This window comes from Neophocaena asiaeorientalis, unplaced genomic scaffold, assembly GCF_003031525.2.
Source record: "Neophocaena asiaeorientalis asiaeorientalis breed wild unplaced genomic scaffold, Neophocaena_asiaeorientalis_V1.1 scaffold336, whole genome shotgun sequence".
NCBI lineage: Eukaryota > Metazoa > Chordata > Mammalia > Artiodactyla > Phocoenidae > Neophocaena > Neophocaena asiaeorientalis.
The window spans coordinates 4,987,547-5,008,719 of record NW_020174788.1 but is presented as its reverse complement, the minus strand read 5'-3'; the positions used below and the strand labels follow the sequence as shown (position 1 = coordinate 5,008,719).

The 21,173-nt window shown below is 45.9% G+C and overlaps 1 protein-coding gene across 3 annotated transcripts in view; it reads left to right on the top strand.

Moving 5' to 3' along the window:
* GRIA1 (glutamate ionotropic receptor AMPA type subunit 1) overlaps positions 1-21,173 on the top strand; it is a 302,566-nt gene that overhangs the window by 188,210 nt on the left and 93,183 nt on the right. For all 3 annotated transcript variants that reach the window (XM_024760130.1, XM_024760133.1, XM_024760131.1), the window contains 4 exons: positions 1,922-2,089; positions 10,165-10,269; positions 19,865-19,975; positions 20,659-20,865. In XM_024760130.1, coding sequence (XP_024615898.1) covers positions 1,922-2,089; positions 10,165-10,269; positions 19,865-19,975; positions 20,659-20,865 — 591 coding nt within the window. The remainder of the gene's footprint in view (positions 1-1,921; positions 2,090-10,164; positions 10,270-19,864; positions 19,976-20,658; positions 20,866-21,173) is intronic.

Sequence of the window (21,173 nt, the reverse complement as noted above, 5' to 3'; positions counted from 1 at the left end):
GATAGTGTTAGCTTTTAGATAAGGACAGACTTCCTAAGAGGAACAAGTTAAAAAGTGTATCCATAAAGACTGAGGGTATGGACAATCCAGAATGACAATGGTTTTAACAAGATAAATATTTTGATTTTCTTTCATACAAACAGAATTCAGAAGTCAGCAACCCAGGGCTTGTGTAATGGCTTCACAATCATCAAACACTGAGGCTTGTTCTATCTTCTTGTTCTGCTATCCTCAGCATATGGCTGCTACCTTATAGCCCCAAATGGCTGCAGAGGCTCCAACAATTACCTCACTATTCTACCCAGCAGGAAGGGAAAAGGAAAATCAAAATCAAAACTGCTTCCTATAAGAACTCTTTCCAGAAGTCACACACAGATCTTCCCTTTACATGCTATTGGCCACATCTTAGAAACCCATCCCAGCTACCTACAGGGGAAGCTGGAAAATGATGTCTCTACTCTGGGCAGGACCACCACGTTGCACAGCTCCAGGGGGATGCATTTATTTCTTCATGGATTGAGCCTCCTAGATTTGTGCAGGGAGCTGGCCCTTTTTCTAATCAGCCACGTACCTAGCTAAAAATCAAAGAAATTTAACTAAGCAATAACCAGCACATCTCCTTCTCAGAGAGCCTACTACCAATTATCATGCAGACTACCTGTCTCTCACTTCCCAGCAAGGCAGCTTTAAATCCTGCAGCCAAAATCTATATTGTTTGCTATTTGATAATGGCTTAGAATAAGGATAGGGGATAATTTTTCTTTCCCACATCAAATCCATCAGTTTGGCAATGGCTGTGTGAAACACTGTGCTGAGAAGGATTCTGAGGCTAAATTTGTTTATCCAGGGCAAACTCTGGATCCTTGGCAACTTTCTCTTGCCACTTGTCAATTTCCTTTTGCTAATGGCAGGCCACTTAAGCGAGATGCTTCTCATCCCACTTTTGCTCAAACTGAGTTAGCAATTCAGAAATAAAAACTTATTTCAATATGAGCTTAAGCAATAAAAATCACAAATGTGCTTTAAAGCAATGAGCAAACCACACAGCAGTTAATTCATTAATATGCGAAAAGCCCACCCAATTTCCAAAAGATTGGAGCTGATTATAAAAATAACAAAATATAAGGTATACACTTTTAAAATAGCAAGAGAATCAAAGTTAAGACCTGGAAAAATACATATACATTCATTCTACAACTCTACTGTGAACTTAGAATGCGCCAGAGAACATGCTAGACATTGAGGACAAATTAATGAGGACAGACATGAGTTCCAGCGCCAGGAAATGTTGTTCTGGATTGTTATCCTGCTTTTGTTTCAACATTTTCACCTGCTTTTAGGCGAGAGGGGGATAAAATTGAGGGTTAGCATGAAGCACAAGGGGAAAGTTTGCAGAATGTAAACCTGCCACTTGAGTGAACCACATGTGGAAATAATTTAGAGTTGACCCTTCTTGGATTTTTCTTTTACTGTCACCAGGGATGGTGGAGTAAACTGTTCCTCTTGGCCCCCAACTGATGACTATAACACAGAGAACACCAAGTGGTTTTCCATGGACTGTATCAGACAGATACAGATGTGTTGTATTTAGTCTATGCATTCTTTTTCCAGTTGAACCAACATTTTCAAATGGCAAGATTGAACACAAAATCCTAAAGTTCTCTTCTAACATCGCAACCTGCAGTAATACTGAACTCACAATCCAGGAGGGCAATATTGGCTAGAGAGGTGGAGCGGCAGCCCCCATCTAAGAGGCAGGCACTTCCCGGCTCACGGCTGCTCCCCTTCCCCGCCCCCCACTCCCCATCCCTGGCCGACTGCAGACATCCTCACCACCGGGAAGCTCGTTCCCAGATACAGCTCCCACCTGCCTCCCTGTCAGCTCGCTCTGACACCTAACTGTCTCTGTTCCTCCCACTAGTACACCTCTGCGCTCACCTACGATGGGGTGAAGGTGATGGCTGAGGCTTTCCAGAGCCTGCGGAGGCAGAGAATCGATATCTCTCGCCGGGGGAATGCTGGGGACTGCCTGGCTAACCCAGCTGTGCCCTGGGGCCAGGGCATCGACATCCAGAGAGCTCTGCAGCAGGTGAGGCTGGCAATGGCTGCCCCATCTTATGGGAGCCTCACAGGGGATTTCAGCATCAGTTTCAGGTGGGACGGAGCTATTTAAAAGAAAAGGGAGAGCACGCCTGAAGTTTGGACTGCCACTGCATTGTGTCTGTGGCTCTTGGCGTACATGGAAGGTCATGCAGAAATTTGAAAAACGAAACAAAAAAACGCAATAGTATGGAATAGTCATTCCTGATAGCACAAAAGCTCTATTTGCTGCTTAGCGTTTATGTTAAAAAGGGGAAGCCAGTGATTCTGTATTTGACAAGGGGACGTGAGATATACAAGGATGAAACTGAACCATTTTAGCAGTCTCTTGGAGACTCCCCCTCCTGCCCTGATTTTCTGGATTTCTTCATTACCTTTGCTTTCTGTGCACATGTCATGCTGGGACGCTGAAAATGTTTCTCAGGACTTCTGATTCTATTTTCTTGCTTCTCAGCATTGCAATCATCAATTTTGTTCGCGCTTAACAACAGATAAAGAACGGGGATAGAAAATGGTCAGGCCCCTCCAATCAGCTGGCTATGCAGAGGATTCTGAGGCTGAATCCAGACTCAACAGGGGGGGAGTATAAATACTCAATTAGTGATACGTCTGCTGTGGAAGCAGGATGAGACAGACGCACACGTGAGCCATGTATTTCACATTCCTGGTTTAGAAGTTTCTGGGGATTTGCCCAGTTTTATCACTCTCTGCACTCCTAGAAGTCTCTAGAAGTTTCTAGAAGCACCTCAAGCCCAGGCTGTGGTCCTCCAACTCCTGACGGATAGCACCATAGGATGCCTTTCATGCCTCCTGAGAGAGGCTGTGTTTCCAAAGGGGACCGGGCAAAGAGGGCAGTGCTCACTGCAAAGGAATGTCCAAGTATCAGACACAGTGGCAAGCCAGCAACAGCAAGATATGTTGGTACAAATGCCTCTCAGCACCTGCCCTCCCCATCCAAGAGCTGCCTAGAGAAGGCCAGCTCTACTTTCAAGACTCCATTCAACAGAAGATGAATTTGGACACCCAGGGAAGGAGAGATGCGTTTCTGAATGAGGCAGAAACGTAGAGCAAAATGTACAACTATTCCCATTTGTTTTCCTCTAACAATTTTCACAATCTGGAGAAAGAGACAAGACAGGAATATCACAGGCTGTTCTTCAGCTTGGATGAACTGCCTGCACATGGAATATGGATTATACTTCTGTCCTTTGGAATGAAGTGAAGCAGCTGCCCTGTGACCACACGCGAATGGGTCCACCCGCAGCCCTTTCTGCCCTCCCCGTCTCTGCGCAGGGTGGCCCCGAATCGCTAGGCAGCAAAAGCAGACACCCACCAGCTTCAGGATGATTGCCAAAGGTGCCGTGCCCGCCTTCTGGCTTATTTAAAATGCTCTTCCAGACCCCACAGTCGAGACAGATTCTGTTTGCAATGTGAAGCTAGTTTCAGAAGGTCCCACGGACTTGCCCTCAGCCTCAAAACCCTTCTAGCTCCCTTGCCTCTCCCATCTTAAGGGCATCCCTGGAAGGATATCCTGATGCCATCGTGACAGTGATGAAGCCTGGAGATGACGTGGGTGGCAGGAAGGGCACTGAATCAGGAGAGCTGGGGTCCAGGTCCCGCTGGGCCCTTGAGTCTCTGGGTGACCTTGAAATACTCATTCGTATCTCCTACAAACTTCCCTTTCCTCATCCACAACGAGGCAGTTAGAGAGACAATTCTGGGGTCTCAACTGGCTTAAGAACTCTAAGGAGCTAATTTATTTTTTCTTATGCTCTAACCCCTGTCTTTCTGGTTGTAACATGCTCAGGCTTCTGCTTCTGCCTTCAGTGGGGTTGAGAGGAGGCAGTTGCCTTAGTCAAAAAAATAATAATCTCTATACTGTCTTGAGTCAAGACATGTGTGTGCCACTCAGCTGCTCCTGAGAGCCTACTACGTGCTCTGGTCTGGGGCCAAGCTCTGGGGACAACAAGTCAAGACCTGCCCTCAAGAAACTCCCTTCAGTCTCTGTTGGGTGTGGACGTAGGGCAGGGAGAACTAGCCACAAAACAAACACAAAAATAAAACCAACATTCTGATCTAAACATCAGCTGTTCAAACTGATTACTCTCAAATCTTTGTTAATCACCTAGAATCACAAAACATGTATTGCTGAAAGAGACCTGAAAAATTACGACTCCCATTTTCCCTTACGTTATAGATGAAGCAGCTGACCTAGAGTAGGCAGTGACTCAGCCGGGGTCACACAGCAGCTTAGCAGCACAGGCTGGACCAGACACCCATCCAGGGTTCTTCTTCCTGTCCCACAACTGTCCTGTGGCCCCAGGGGCCTTTGCTTGTACGCACTGAGCTCCAGGGCCTTACACACACAGTCATGGCCACTGTCCAACCATCTCACCCTCAAGACCCATCTCTTGAAGAAGCCATGCCCCTAGGAAGGAGAGCAGTGTGCGCCTACAGTAGACTGGGTAAATGCCAATGACATTTGGTCCTTGGAACCCAAGGATGGGGGCTCGAGTCTCTTCTGCCCTGCCCACTGGCCTTCAGGTCACACATGGGGAGGGACCTGTGGGTCAGCTTGTGGTAGAGGTGGGATGTCTGTGAGTTAGGCCAAGAGGAATTAGCACATTATCCTAAAAATAATGGTAATACCAGCTATGATACATCCAGGGCTTACTATGTACAAGGTTCTGAACGTATTTTACATGTTTGATCTCACTGAATCCTCAATATAACCCTCTGAGGTAGCTGGTTTTATTAACTGCGCTTTATAAATGCAGAAACTGAGCTACACAGATTTTTTTTAATTTCCCAAAATTATACAGTTAGTGACAAAAGTGGGACTCCAACCCACATCTCCTTGCTACCTCACCCTGTCTCCATAATTGCTCTGCTCTGAAGCCTCAAAGGCCCAGCCCAGCAGGTGAGACACAAACCATGGCCCAGCCAGCACCAGCACATGGCCCTGGGTAATATCTACATGCCCCCGCTCCCCCACACCCCACTATAGTTTCCCGGGTGGCAGAGTGAAGACAACCAGCCTGCCTGCTCCCTGCCTGACATCCAAGGAGCCATTCAGAATATTAATGAGCCCACACCCTGGAATTCCTCAGAGCTCCAGGAAGGAAGAGGCATGAGGGCGCCCATAAGTTGGCTTCTGGCTGGCAGAAAAGATCCAGCTCCCCAAGTCAGGCTGTTAGCATTTGGGGGGGTCATAGGCCCTTTGAGGATATGATGGGAAACAAAGCTTTGTACTCTTTCTTATTCCCAGAAAATGCACACACATATATTTTTGCATGACCAGGGGTCAGGTGGACCACAGACACTCTGAGAAGCCCAGCTAAGGACCTCAGGCGAAGAATCGCTGCCCTAAATAAGGATCAGCCCTCTCGCCTTTGTGTTTACAATCTGTCAGTCAATGACCACGCACATTGGAAGTGAAGGTTTACGTGGCACATTGCTAGATGAGGTTGGGGCGAGCTGGGCAACAGGGGTGTAAGACACAGTCCATACTTTCAGGACTCAAGACCCAGTTTCTTGAGTAGAAGGAAAGACAAGCTCCTTAGAAATAGTAGCCACAAAGGTATAGACTGAGGGCTAAATAACACAGCCAGGCTCTTGGTGCTATGGACTGTCAGAAAAGAATGCCATGACTGAAGAATTTGGACATTACCAGGCTTCCCATAGGAACGAAACTGGGGCTTTAAATACGGTGACCATATAATTTATCATCCAAACTTAAGAGTGAATGGGAGAGCTATTACCAATTATCCCAGAACAAGACATGTAAACTGAAACGATCCCAAGCTAACTGGGATGGATGGTCATTCATGCCTTAAAGGAAGGGTGAATTTGAACAAAGCGTGATTTGGGTTTTGGAGGGTCTGGGTGAGGATGTAAATGATACCCAGCAGAAGGCTAGAGTGAGGGTACAAGTGAGGACTTGTGGGCATCGTGCTTGGCTGTTAGCGCATAGGAAGAGAAGAGCTGGGTTCACACCATGACCCCACCAGGCACTATCTGGGGGATCCTGGATTAATTGCTCCACTTTTCTGGCATTAATTTCCTCATCTCTTAAATGGACATCATCCTCTTAGCACTGCCTCCCTCACTGGCTTGTCACAAGGCTCAAAAATATTTTTTTTTTAAAAAAAGGGATAATGTAAAAGCTTCTTTGAACCTCAGGGCAACTGCATGAGATAGAGCAGGATTATTCTTCCCATTGTTCAGGTGGGCAAGTGGAAGCTCAGAAGGGTCCTGAGACTTGACTTGGCTAGTTTAACCAGAATGTGGTCTACTGGGATCCAGCCCGCAGGCTCTGACTTCCCACAGCCAGTGAGCATTCAGGAGGAGAGACCAAGAGAACAGATCCACCTCACGGCAGCCACAAAAAGGCTGTAGAAGCCTCGGGCCCAGAGCATCTCCGCTGCCCACCCCCCGCCCCGGGGACGGGGTTGGAGGAGTCATCAGGGTTGGTGGCTCAAGTAGTAGAAACACTAACCAGCAATCAGCGGGCACCAAGCAGGAAAGAAAATGTATGCTTCAGCATCTCATGGGTGGCAGACTCTGAGCTGGCACCCAATACCACTTACAGGAAATCCAAGGTGAATTCTCCATCTTTCACGGGGGGAGTCAGCAGGTGCCAGGACAGTGATGGGAGGTCCAGGAGGCAGGAGCTAAGGGGAAACTCCAGGTTTCCCTCAGTCTGATCCCTGTCACCCCAGCATGGGGGTAGGGGGTGGGAGTGGGGAATGAGGGCTCAGGGGCTCAGTCCTGATCCTGATGGATAGGATGGCAGTTTCCAGATGTGCCCATAGCATATATTTCTGAGAAGCTTATTCCTCTATGAGTCCAGACTACCCTCATAAATGGTTTGAGGCTAGTCCATTCTCTTGACCTCTCCTTGCTCTGCCATCATGGAACGGTAATTCTGGCACGTCTTCTTTCCCACTCTAATTTATCTCAGGATGTGTAAGTCTTGGCTTCTCCAACTAGACGGTCAGAGCCTTCAGCTGCCCCAGGCCTCTCCTGATGTACTGTGAATCCTGAACCCAAGTGCCGTAGCTCTGAGTCTCAGTAATCCTATCTGTAACATCAGCAAAATAACCTCTGCTTTTGCTACTCACTGGGTTTCTGGGAACATCGAATAAGCAGCATCTTGTGAAAACATTGTGGCAACACAAGGGGCCCTCGGGTCACAAAACTTTCCTGCTGCTGATTTTTTTGGAAACTGAGAAAGACATGTAAAAATGACAGTGAAAAGACCCTCGTTTCTGCTGAAAGAATCCCCTGCCGTGAGACCACAGCTTATCAGACCCAAGGCTTCCATGTTAAATCTTCTTCTTTGCCACACTGCACACCCACTGTACACGGCACAGTAGTAGTAGGCATCGTTACCTTCAACGTCATCGTCACCATCACTTAGATAACAGACACTATTCACTGAACATTTATGTCCCAGACAATATGCTAAGCACTTCAGTTCTCTGAGGAGGAAACCGACAACAGATAGGCACAGTGACTTGTACATGGCCACACAGTTAGAATTAACAGACTGCAGCCTGGGGAAGGCCCAACTGGAATAGAGGATAGCAGTAGTAGGCCTGGAGAACACATGCTCTATACACCTCTGTGTCACCCCTCAGAGCCTAGGACAGTAGCACTGTCCTCTGTTTGAGAGGCTGCTTGGTATATTAAGGGAAGAAGCCAGAATATGTCAGAAGCTCTGGATTTCAGGCCCGCCCTGGACACTTGTAAGTCCTAAGTCTTGAGCAAATCACTTTATCTTCCAGAGTTTAGGTTTCTCTCATGAAAGTGAAGATCCTAATCTCTCTCTAACTGACAGATATCAGGGGGCTGCTATGAATGGAGATGAAGTAATATGTGTGAAAATGCTTCATAAACACTTGTAAAATGCTGGTAGTATTAATAACACAATTTGTAATAATAAACATAATAGCTGGCCTTTGTTGAATACTCACCATGGGGCAAGCATTGATCAAAAAATATCTCATTTAATCTGTAAACCACCTTAAGACATAATTAAACCTAATGGGTCTCATAACACAAATGAGGAAACTGAGTCATAGAGACATTATGCAATTTGCTATATGAATATGACATAATGATAATTAGTATGACACTTGATACCAGCGCCAAAAATAGATGCCCATTTGAGTCATTAATGACACTTCTTTCTGTTTCTGCAAACCATCTGCACATCTATCCCAGTCTGTTTTTCCAAATGAGTCACATAAGTTGGTACACAGCAATGAATGGGAAGCTAAAGACGGGCAAGAGACGGCCAAGGTGAGAAGGTGAAGCTTCTGATGGATTTGAATTGCTCTCTTCTTATTCTTTGTAGCAGGATTGGTACTTTGCTTCCTCCTTGAAAAGAAAAACCAGCCTAGACTTTTCCAGAGCAAGAATTTCTCCAGATTTCATCTCAGAGAGTGAAGAGCTTGTTATATAATTTGTTCAGTGCTGTGGGCCTGTTGTAACCTCCCCACTGAGACTTCAAACCAGGAGGTGATGGGAGGGTCAGCCTGAGAGGAGACATATACACACACACATTTTTTTTCCTTCTTCCTTTCTTCCCTCCTTCCTTCTTTCTTTCCTTCCTTCCTTTCTTCTTTCTCTCTTTCTCCCTCCCACCCCCACATCTCAAATACACACACACACACACCAGCTATTCTTGTATTCTGAAGGCAGAGGGACTGGTCATTCACTGTCAGAAAATAGTAACACCCTGTGAGGCTTCCTTTTAAGCTACCTGAAGAAGGGGGAAATAAATAATGCTGGGTTAAAGGGCCGGGCTCGTATTGGTTACAGGTACAGGCTCACCTCTCTGGCCTTAGGCCAGCCTGGTCTGAGGACACATGGTGGACCATCATTGGAGAATGTGATTTCTTATGCTCAAGCTGATGATACACAGCTAGACTCATCCCCAGTTTGAGGGTGGATACATTTTAATGCTGGGTTAAAGGGCTGGGCTCATATTGGTTACAGGTACAGGCTCACCTCACTGGCCTTAGGCCAGCCTGATCTGAGGACACATGGTGGACCATCATTGGAGAATGTGAGTTCTTATGCTCAAGCTGATGATACACAGCTAGGCTCATCCCCAGTTTGAGGGTGGATACATTTTACTGGTCACCTCCAGAACAGCAGGCTTGGTTCCAAAGGCCTTGGATCCCCCATGTTGACTACTTGGCCTGTAAAGTGAACTTGGAGATAGGAAGCCATGGAAGTTTAATCTGTCTCGTTTGTGGAGAAGTTCCATGCAGCGTATTTGGGGGCTTCCAATACGCATCTTGATTCCACCATCTGAGACCTGTTGAAAGGCTCTGGTCGTATAAAGAATCTCCTCAGGTGCTTTAAAGTTTGCACAGCACTTTCACATTTGCTGTGTCATTTAAGGTAGATGGGGCAGGACGTTTGAGACTTAGAGAGGCAAATTGCCCAAAGTCACTTGGCTGTTCAAAGGAAAGTTGGGGTAAAATCCAGGTCTCCCAATTCTAGGTCTTTAGGCTCCCAAGTATTGTAATCCCTGGACTCACAAAGGAACTAAGAAGCCATAATGAGGCATAGCCCAAGGCATCACAAGGCCAGCTACTGGTCCTGGGTCTTCTCCTGACTACTCACCAGGGATGGCACACCAGTCTCTTCCCTGGCAGGTCTCCTTCAGTTTCTACACCTGAAGGTGTGCACCTGAGGAGCGGTCTTGCTCACAGTGGTAGTCCTGATGGGGGTGTTTGACTGAGGATGGCACAGAGATTTCCTATTAGGATCTACTTTGATCCAGTGTTACTGTTGGCCTAAAGCAATGGGTGAAAAAGTTTTCAGGATGAGTCTCAGTTTAGTAGGCAAGAGAACAGTACTCTAACAGTGATGACTGCTACAGGCAAAGGGGTAGAGAGGTGTTTAGTAGAGATGCTGCTCCAAGACCTCATCCCACGTGACTTCCTCAGGTTCTGGACTTCCGCTTCAGCAGAAAAAGCAAACCGATGAACAAACATGAAGCGCAACTTCAGGGTTCACTGGTCACCACCTGGCTTTCTTTTCCAGGTACGGTTTGAAGGCCTGACAGGAAATGTACAATTTAATGAGAAAGGACGCCGGACCAACTACACCCTCCATGTGATCGAAATGAAGCACGACGGCATCCGAAAGGTAAAGGTCCCTTTGCTTCAGTTCCTCAGGGAGGAGAGGGCTGAGCAGAGGCTCAGGCCAGAGCTGAGGGCCTTGCAAGCCCACTTTCCTGGACTGGATCTCTTAGAAGAGATGCGGGCAATGAGGATTCTAGCCTCAGCTCTGCCACTAACCAGCTGGGACTTTGGGCAAGTCAGTTCCTTCCTCTGAGGATCGAGGAGATTAAATGGAGATTAAAAAAATCTCTAGCTTTGTCTTGGGGTGCTTGTGAAGATCCAAGGGATGGGAAATTACTGTGAAAATATAAAGTAATAGATGTGTATAAAATGCCCCTGCTGCTCCTATAGGATTCCAAAGTAAGAACCTGAGAATGATGATTTATTGAGGAAGTGAACCATCTTCTCCTGATCCACACTTGGTCGTATCCCCTCTACTTTCCACATAGAAGTATAAGTGAAACTTAGTTTGTGTATATGTATGTAATGTATAATATGTATGCATATTAAACATTTTGGAACAACATTCAAATCCTTGGAGAAAACATTCAGAATTCTACCACATTCTGTGTGCTCTGGCCTCTGCCAATTTCTCTGACCTTGACCCTTGACACTCACTTCCTTCCTCCTTCTACTCCAGTCATTCTGATCAACTTTCACTTCCAGGAATACACTATGTTCTTTCTCACCTCCCAGCCTTCAAACGTGTTCCCTCTGCCTAGGACTCCCCCTACCCCATCCCCTTCTTTTGCCTGGCCAATTCCTCCTCAGCCATCAACACTCAGAGAAAATGCTACTCCTTTCCTAGGCTCCCTTGTTACGACTCATGGCAGCCTCTGTTTTACCGTCCATGGCCTTCCTCACATTCCTAGTTCCTTGGGGTGGCACAGCGTAATGGGTAAGAGGCATTGCACACATGGTATAAAGCTACTAGGGTGTCATGGATCAGAGTATTAGCTCTGGAATCCTGGGACTCAATCCTGGCATCACCACTTACCAGCCTGTGATTCTGGACAAATCAATCAGGTTCTTTGTGCCTTAAGTGGGGGGTACCATAACAATGCCAATCTCATAGGCTCACTGAGAGGATTAAATGATCTAATGGGTGCGGAAGTTCTGAGGGCCGTGCCTGGCACATTGAACACTGGGTCTTCATCTCTCAAACTTGATGCTCTCTAGGCCTGTGCTGTCAAATACAGTTGCCACTAGCCGTGGATGGCCATTTAACTTTAATTCTAAATAATTTAAAAGCCCCTCAGTTGCACTAGCCACATGTCAAGTGCTCAGCAGCCACAGGTGGCTAGTGGCTGCCATACTAGACAGCACAGATGTACTCAATAGATCATTTCCATCATCCCAGCAAGTTCTACAGAACAGCTCTGCTCATGCTTTCTATTCCCAGCCTGTGGAGGTCCATGATGCTCTGGGTGGTTTGGTGAGATACACTGGCAGAATGGTTATAAGCTCAGGCTTTGCAGATAGACACGACCCGAATTAAGTCTCTGCCTTACTCTTTACTAGGCACGTGACCTTGAACAACTTAGCCTCCTTGGACCTCAGTCACATCATCTCCAAATGGGGAATAATGCCCTTTACCTCACAGGGTCGCCATCAGCACTGAGTGAAACAACGCCTGCTACCCACTTGCCTGCATCAAGGGATTCCCAAAAGTAGCCCCTGGAATGGAGTGGACATTCAGCCCATGTTTTGTTTGTTTGTTTCAACTGCCTTCTTTAGGCCACAGGGATTTTTATGTCAGCCCTGATTTTGAGTGAGTCAGGCTGTGCAAGCCCATGGAATGGATAAATCAGCAAATAGAAATTACAGAGTAACCTTAAAATCCACAAGCAAATCGTTGTGCTTTATTTTTCAGATCCTGGGGCTGTTTTTCAACCTTTCCAATGACTAAATCCTTTCCTAGAATGTGGGCTTAAGCATCCTCTTTGTTTACGGGGAATCTGACTTGAGGACAATGAATTCCTCCACATCTGCGGCTTCTGGCCTTTTACTCAGTCAGCCTCCTAACAAAGTAATTTCTCAGATTCACGGTGACCTTGTTGTGCTGGTTTCAGTGAGCAGTGCCTGGCCTTACCTGATGTAGGTAATACAGGGGCTTCTGCTGCTTGACCGGGGGCCTTGAGGACTCTCCCCTGATCTGTAAGCACATATCATGGCCACCGATCTGCCAACACACCCTCTAGTTATCTGGGTCCATTTTGACATCCTACTGAAATGTGTGTGCTCTACACATACATCCATAAAATGCTTAGGATCTTCAAATGCCAGAATGGGCACTGGCTCCACTAAAGCTAAATCCTTGGGAAATCCCATTCAGAGACTTCACTTCACCGTGGGGTGCTGATTTAGGGACCTCTATCCAAATAAAATACCTTGTCAAATTCATGAAGGATCACAAATTCTGGTAACTGGCTGCCAAGAGAGAAGTGTAGGAAAATTCTCGAAAGTCTTTCATGAAGGGACCATCATTGTCGATTTAACCATCTCTGCCCATCACTACTGGTCCTGTAGCTAATTTTGGACTTGAAATGGCCAAGTCTCACTTCAGCTTGATATGTAACCCCCTGCCATGCCCCAAGTTTGTCATCCCCAGTTCTGACCCAAGTATAACTGGAAAGGAAAGACTGGGCAGGGAAGAAAGTGACACAAGGTCCTACTGACGTCAATGCACAGCCCTCTAGTCCAGATGTCCTCTGGAAGTTTTTTCTTTAAATCCTTGCCACCCAACTTTGGACATACTGAGACCTGGTGTAGCTCTAAGACAGAGCTTCAATCCAACCACTTCTCTCCATTTCCACTGCTGACCCCAGAGCCCAAGCCACCTTCCACGCCTGCCTGACTCACTCAGGAGCCTCCTTACCAGTCACTAGTCCTGCTGGCCACGTTCTTGCCTCTCTAGAAGGCCATTTTCCCAACACAAGAGCCAGGATGATCATTTTCAAATATACATCAGGCTATATTGCTTCTCTCTCCCTAAAGCTTTTGACTGGTTTCCTACTGCAGGTGAAATATAACTTCTTGTCTTGACCTTCAGAACCCCAGACGCTGCATCCCTCTGACATCAGCCCTTGCTCCTCCTTCTCTGGCTCATAACTCCACAGCTACCCTATAGCATCCTTCTGTTCCTTTACCCGACATTCTCAATCACTGTAATTTCATATGCAGTGTCTCTCCTTGTCACTCAAGTCTGGCCCAGGCAAAGTCACCTTGGAGAGGCCATCCCTGACCAAGCCATCTAAAGTGACCCCCATCCACCCAGCACAATCCCACTGTCCCAATGTTTCACAGTGCTTACCCCTTCTGATATATTCTTGTTGGTTTACTGATCTCTCCTGAGGTTGGTAAACTTCAGCCTGCAGGCCAAATTCAGCCAAATGCCTGTTTTTGTACAGCCCATGAGCTAATCATTTTTACATTTTCAAATAAATCAAAAGATGACTACTTCATGATATGTGAAAATAATATGAGATTACAATTTCAGGGTCCATAAATAGAGTTTTGTGGGGTTTTTTGGAATACAGCCAAACTTATTTGTTCAGGTATCGTCTATAGCTGCGTCCGCACTATGACAGCAGAGATAAGTAGTTGCTACAGAGATTGCATGACCTCCAAAGCCTAAAATATTTGCAGTCTGGCTCTTTAAAGTTTGATGACCCCTGGTCTGGATATATATTGTCTTTCTTCCCCTCTTCTTCACCTCCTTGCCCCTAAAATGTCAGCTCTCTTAACACAGGGACATGGTTCTGTTATTTACTGTATCCTCAGTGCCCACAATATATTGACACATAGGTAAGCACATGCAAATAAGTGGTTGTTCATTAAATGAGTGGGTAGTGTATTGAATGATGCTAGGCAACCAGGGAGCATACTACTCTGGCCCATATTTCCATAGATCTGCCAGCAAGAAAAAAAAAAAACTGCTGGCAAATTTAATTAAAAAACATCTCAAGCAGAACTCAGATAAAGTTAACACATACACTTATGAAGTTCAAATTCTTTAAGCGTGTTAGTTAAGATAACCCTAGGTGCAGTAACAGATAAACTCTAAAATCTCAGCTGTTTAATGCAACAAAGGTCTCATTCTTGTTCACCCAGTGACCAGTATGGGGGCTGGGGGCTCTGGTTAAGACTTAGGCTTATCGAGGCTCCACTGTCTGTTTGGGTCTTCCTGGCTATCAACAGCCAGCTAACAGGTGAGGAAGAAAGTTATTACAAACTGTGCTGGAGATTTGGGGGAGTCGGGCTAGAAGAGACGTGCATCACTTCTGTTGCATTCCACTGGCCAACCCAATCACCTGGCCCACCTAGACATATGGAAGGCTGGGAAATGCAACTGCTGTCCAGGTAGCTACTTCCCACCATACCTGTATGCTATGCAAGGCGAACAAGAATCCTTGGGGGTCATCGGGTCGTCTTTGCCACAAGAGACGTCTTCCTTCTTAAAAATTTATTATAATCGATCTCATTTTTGGAGGTCAGGGGCTGTGTCTTCAGAGGAAGCTTAGAGCTAAAAATGTGGAAATTTGATTTGACGACTATGCAAGGTAAATCAATTGAATGTACTGTTTAATGATCATCTCCTTTGTAGACTTTATTTACTTAAAAAAATCTAATCTATCATCTAGACTCATTTCATATATTCAAACAATCTCTAGAGGCAGATGGAAAACAGGAGATCAAAAATTATAACTGGCCCCAAGAGAAGACCTCTCACTGTCAGAATTGTTTAAATCCTCTCCTGAACGGTGGGCCCAATTTTTACCAAACTACTAGCTCTGATTTACTTTGAGATAGAATCAAAGTTCCTACATATCCTCAGTAGAGAATCAAAGGGCTGTATAATAATCCAGGCCACTTCTCTAAGAAAGGGAAATTTGCTCTCATCTCTGAAGTGCAATGTCCCTTCAAAAATCTTTGACAGCTTTCTTTTCATCAAAATGTGGAAGGAGATTTCTCAGCCTGCTAGCTTACATGAGGGGCAAGCTGGGTTTTGGCATCACCCTGCTCTCCTGACTGGCAATAGTGTTTATTTCCCTACAAAAGGGTTAGGAATAAAATAAGCTTGTTTACAACATTTAACTGTTCCTCTAGCTTTTGATATAAGCCAAGCTAGACAATAATTTCTATAGATACCAATTTAACATTAGTGCTATAATACCAGCTCTGAAGGATCCCTATTCTAAAAATTAAAATCTCTTTCTAAGCCATATAAATCTGGTCTGTACAGATTTATCTTGCTTTCTCCCCCCTCTCTTTGATCAAATAACTTGATATTTTAGAGCCGTGCTTTGTGGGGTTTGCACCATTTATCCTAGGACATTCTGCATGTAAAGAGGGTTACGCTGTCAAATGCGTCTGAGAAATACTCCATAATATATACTTCTTTTGGAGACTGACAACGTTCAATGGCAAAGTGAAACTGAAAGGTGCTACAGTATAGAAGCCTGTGAGCCTTCCATCAGGCATTACCCTACTGGGTATCATTTTTCAGTTTACTGGCGACTTAATATGAACCACCCACTATGCGTACCGCTGTCCATGCATGAACGCATTTGGTTCCCACAGCAGCCCTGCGCGACAGGTACTCTTGTTGTATCCATTCTACAGAGCAGGGACGGAGGCCCACTGAGGTCAAGTAACTGGCCCAAGGTCAAACAGTTACTAATAAGAAAAGTCTACCTTTTAAAACAGGTCTGTCTGATGCCAGAGACCAATCTCTGGACCATCAAGCCATCACTTTTAAAAATACTACCTATGAAAACACAACAGGTTTTAGAGAACTTGGTTGCACGTCAAAGAAGGCAACTTCCTCAAGGCTGACAGTTGTTGAGTTTGAACAACTAAGAAAAACTAAACCTGTGACTAATCCTGAAGAGGAAGAAGGAAGAAAGGAAAGAAGGGAGGGAAGGAAGAAAAAGGAGGAGGAAGGGAAAGAGAAGGGCATGAAAACACCATAGCATCAACTACAGGGGGAAAGAAAATGGCAATTACATTTGCTTGATCGTCTCCCAAGTGTGTACTGATTATATTCAATAAATTTACCTTTGAAGTCCATGACCTGGCTCCTATGCCCTGCCACTAATCTGCTATTTAATCTATATAAGTTAGATCATCTGATCTCCCCAAGACACAGTTTTCTTTTCTGTACAACAGAGAAAATAATCCTGAGCCTGTCTGTGCTATTTGCATAGGGGAAGAGCAAAATACAGTTAAGTGTTAGGAAAGTAGTTTGGAAATTCTTTTCTGAAACTCGCCCCACGATATGCTACAATAATGGTTTTAAATAGTTATTTTTCAACGAACGGGCTCCTTGTAAAAATGAACTCTTAAGGGGAACCTCAAAGCGTGAAATAGATTAAAAGCAGAACTGACTATTGAAGCAAGGGTGAGGAACCCAGGGCTTTCCCCCTCTTCTCTGACCCCTCACCTCCCATGAAAGTGGTGAAGGGCCTTTACAGATGCCCTAGGGTCCCATGGAACACTGGCCTAGCAAAATGGGGGCGGCAGGACTACATTCTGGTTTTGAGCAAGTCCCCTGGTCTCTGAACTTCTGTCTCCCTCTCTGTAAAAAAGGAAGAGATTGGAGGAAATGATTCTTCAGGCCTCTTTTGGCTCTGATATTCTGGAAATCTAAGTTTCTGGTTCTTGTGTCATTAGAAAGACATGTCCCCTTCCAGGCTGACTGAAAGTGCCCCACACAGGCAACATGGTACCCATGCCGGCATGAGGACAAATCTTGACCCAGTGTCCTGAGAGACAGCTCCCCCTGACCCCCTTCAGGCCTCTGAACTGTCTCAGCATGAACAGGATCCACTGTCTCCATGTTGGATGCACTCATTCTCTCAACAAACCTTTCCTGAGCTGCTTCTCTGTGGTACAATCTGTGGCCCTAAGAAAGGGGTCCTAGCACGAACAGACCTCTAGCTTTGTCCCTGAGAAGCCCACAGCATCGTGGAGAGATGGGGACAGACATGCCAACAGCTAGACCATAGGGCCAATGGGAACGCACACGAGACGCTCAGGGCCAGCTGGCAGCCCAGCGGAACACAGAAGGACACGGCCCTGCAATCGGCCTGCCCGGCTCTGATCCTGGCTCCACGACTCTCCTGCGGCCTTGGGAAAGTTATTCCACTTCCCCTACATCTCAGTTTCTTCACATTTAAAATAGGAGTGATAACTGATTACCCACCTCATAGGTTTTTGTGTGGATGAGAGAAGTTAAAACATAAAAAACACTTAGAAGAGTGCCTAAAACACAGTAAGCACTCAGTAACTGTCAGCTAATATGATTCCCAGCCCAGGGCTAAGTCCCCTCGCAGAAAGAACAGCGTCATGATGAAAAGCTGCCCCTGGAGACAGATGACCACCATTCCAGGCTGAGCTCAGCCACTTCTCAGCTGCACCACCACCATCACCTTGCAAGTTAACAAACTCTTCCAAGCCAGATGAACTGGCACAAAAACTATCAAACACAGCCTCTGACAGAGCAAGAACATGATCAGTGTTGGCAATTATTACCACTGTTGTTAATGGCGGTGAAATGGCAGGGAGAGTTGTTTCTTTGTAACTCAGGGGACTGGGAAAGACATCAAGGTGAAGGTGACATCTGAGTGGACCATTGGCATGTGCCTTGGATTTTGTGAACCTGGGCTGACTTACAGACCTGCTCCTTCCCCTGCACATGCGCTTCAGTTCTCCTTCCTGTTTGCCCTTTAAAACTACAGCCAGCAGAATGACCACAAAACAAAACACAACGGTCTAAAGATGTATAAAGACAGGGACTTCCCTGGTGGCGCAGTGGTTAAGAATCCGCCTGCCAAGGCAGGGGACATGGGTTTGATCCCTGGTCCGGGAAGATCCCACATGCTGTGGAGCAACTAAGCCTGTGAGCCACAGCTACTGAGCCGGCGCTCTAGAGCCCGTGAGCCACAACTACTGAGCCTGTGTGCCACAACTACTGAAACCAGCACACCTAGAACCCATGCTCCACAACAAGAGAAGCCACCGCAATAAGCCCATGCACCGCAACCAGAGAAAGCCCATGCGCAGCAACAAAGACCCAACACAGCCAAAAAATAAAATAAAATAAAAGATAGATAGACATAGGGGTGTGTGTGGAGTCTGTGTGTGTGTTTATTAGCCACGCCATTCTGCTCTTCCCAAACCTTCCATGACTCCCTGTTGCCTTCAGAATAAAGTCTACACCACTTAGCCTGGCCTTCCAATCCCTCTGCTACCTAGACCCAAGCGCCCACTGCCCTCTTGGACTAACCCTATCCTCCACTCAGGACCCACTGAACTTACATATCTGGGCAGATTCCCGCCTTCCCATCTTGGCTTATCTTCTCTCCGACCTGACAGGTTTGGGCTCAACCTTTCCATCCCTCGTTGACTTAAGCCTCACCTCCTCCTGCTGCCTTTTTCCCAGCATAGGTTCCATACCAGACTTCTGCTTCTCCAAACTCCTTAGGCTCAAGCTACCTGAGCCACTCACTTGTCACTTCTGGGGCCACGTGCATGTGTGTGTCTTGTCTTCCCAAATAGACTGGAGGGATACTCAGAGCAAGGACTATCTCCGAGACTTCTCTGTATCTTTCTCAACCCTGCCACAATACCACCAATGTTTTAGCTCGGAGTCTTACACACAATAGGGATCCAATAAGTATTTGCTAAAAGACCTTGGAAAATGAGTCAGTATAAATAACTACTATTTTTTTTTAAAAAAATAATGTCAATCAGTGTTTGCAGGCATGACTATATTCTCAGTATTATAATAGGTCAAAAATTGGAAATAAGAGAAATAAAGGATAAAATAACCACCACCTAGAAAGTTAAATCCAGATGGAAAAATACAGTTAACCTAAAAAGAAAACAAGAGTAAGGCCAGACATTATCAAACTCTTAGAGGAAAACATAGGCAGAACACTCTATGGCATAAATCACAGCAAGATCCTTTTTGAACCACCTCCTAGAGAAAGGGAAATAAAACCAAAAATAAACAACTGGGACCTAATGAAACTTCAAAGCTTTTGCACAGCAAAAGAAACCATAAACAAGACCAAAAGACAACCCTCAGTGGGTTTCACTTTGTTATAAAGCAGAAACTAACACACCATTGTAAAGCAATTATACTCCAATAAAGATGTAAAAAAAAAGCAAAAGAAAACAAGAATGTAAGGTTTAAATCATATGATTCCAACTACACTTCAGAATGAGCTCAGAAGAGAAGGGTTACTAGGCATGGGAGAAGGTGGGGTTTGGCCTTGTGAACAACTGCAGGGAATTAAATCTCTATGGCCCTGACTCGCATCGTACGTAACAGTTTAGCTGCATCAACAGTTAAACCCTCGCCCCTTAAGAGACAATTTTCAGGCTTACCCATCATGATGAGGATTTTCATGGGGTGGGGATGGGAGGACCTAGAGAGCATCTTGTCTCTTGTTGTTTATATCTACCAATACCTCAGAGCCTGGTGTGTCCAGGATTGCCGGTGTGATGCTCAGCTCCTTGATTTCCTGTCTGGTGTTGGCTGGGGGACCCAGAGTGGGCCATTCCTGAGGAGCCTGGATCACCTTATGTCAGCACCTTCCTCTCTTTAACAGATTGGCTACTGGAATGAAGATGATAAGTTTGTCCCTGCAGCCACGGATGCTCAAGCCGGGGGGGATAACTCAAGTGTCCAGAATAGAACGTACATCGTCACTACAATCCTAGTGAGTACTCAGTCCTTCATGGAGGTTACCCGGGATGTGAGACAGACCAACACAGAGGTTTTCCCAGGAGAGAAAGCTGGTCATTCTTCTTGCCAAAACTGTGGTCGGTAGAAAGAGAAAGTAAAATAGGAATATCCTGAAAGTCAGAGGGACTTTTGCTCTCTGGCTCTGCCATGATTTCACTTTGTGCTCTTGGATAAGTAAGTCACTTACCCTCCTTTGAGCCACAGTTTCTAATATATATAAAACATAAGGGCGAGACTAAATTGTAGTGGTTCTGACTCTACCCTTCCTTAGTAGAAGCCATTTTCAAAGCAAGTTCCCTAAAGTCCAGCACCTAAAGTGAGTATAAGTAAAGCTGCTATGATTTTCAGTGATGAGACAGCTGGAGCCTATTTAAGGGTTATTCCCCTAACACCTCCAAAAAATACAAAGAGCTCCCGGAACAACTTGAAAGGCTAGGCATGGCATCCCAGTGAAACATTCTATTTTAATAGTTTGCTTCCTTAACCCAAGAAGTTTTGTAATGGGAGGAGCAGAAATGCAGGAAGTGGATTTAGGGGCCAGAGAGACTTCCCCAGGGTTTAGCAGTGTTGGAGACACCCTCCTCTGCCATGCCAAAGGCCTCCCTCCGCAAGAGTGAGCCCCAGACCCACATTCTCTGTCTCCCATTTCTCCACCAGGAGGACCCTTATGTGATGCTCAAGAAGAATGCCAACCAGTTTGAAGGCAATGACCGCTACGAGGGCTACTGCGTGGAGCTGGCAGCAGAGATTGCCAAGCACGTGGGCTACTCCTACCGTCTTGAGATCGTCAGCGATGGGAAATATGGAGCCCGCGACCCTGACACAAAGGCTTGGAATGGCATGGTGGGAGAGCTGGTCTATGGAGTAAGTTCCCTACAGGGTGGGCAATTGGAAGCGGAGGCAGAGAGGTTGACAGGAAATCATTTGGTGGTTGGCTGGCCCTGCCCACAGATGCCCATTAGACCCCATGATTTAGTATTACTGATGCCGAAAAGATGAGGAGTCCAAAAATCCCATATCTGAAGACATTTTTTGTTCAGGTTCCTGGTCCCAGCTCCTTCAGCCAAACTCAGCTCAGTCCTGTGACTTCAGTTGATCATCAACCAATACAGGTGATAGTTTAGCTTCAAGATCAGTTTTCTCGAGGCAGACCGCTGAGTTGTTACTTCCCT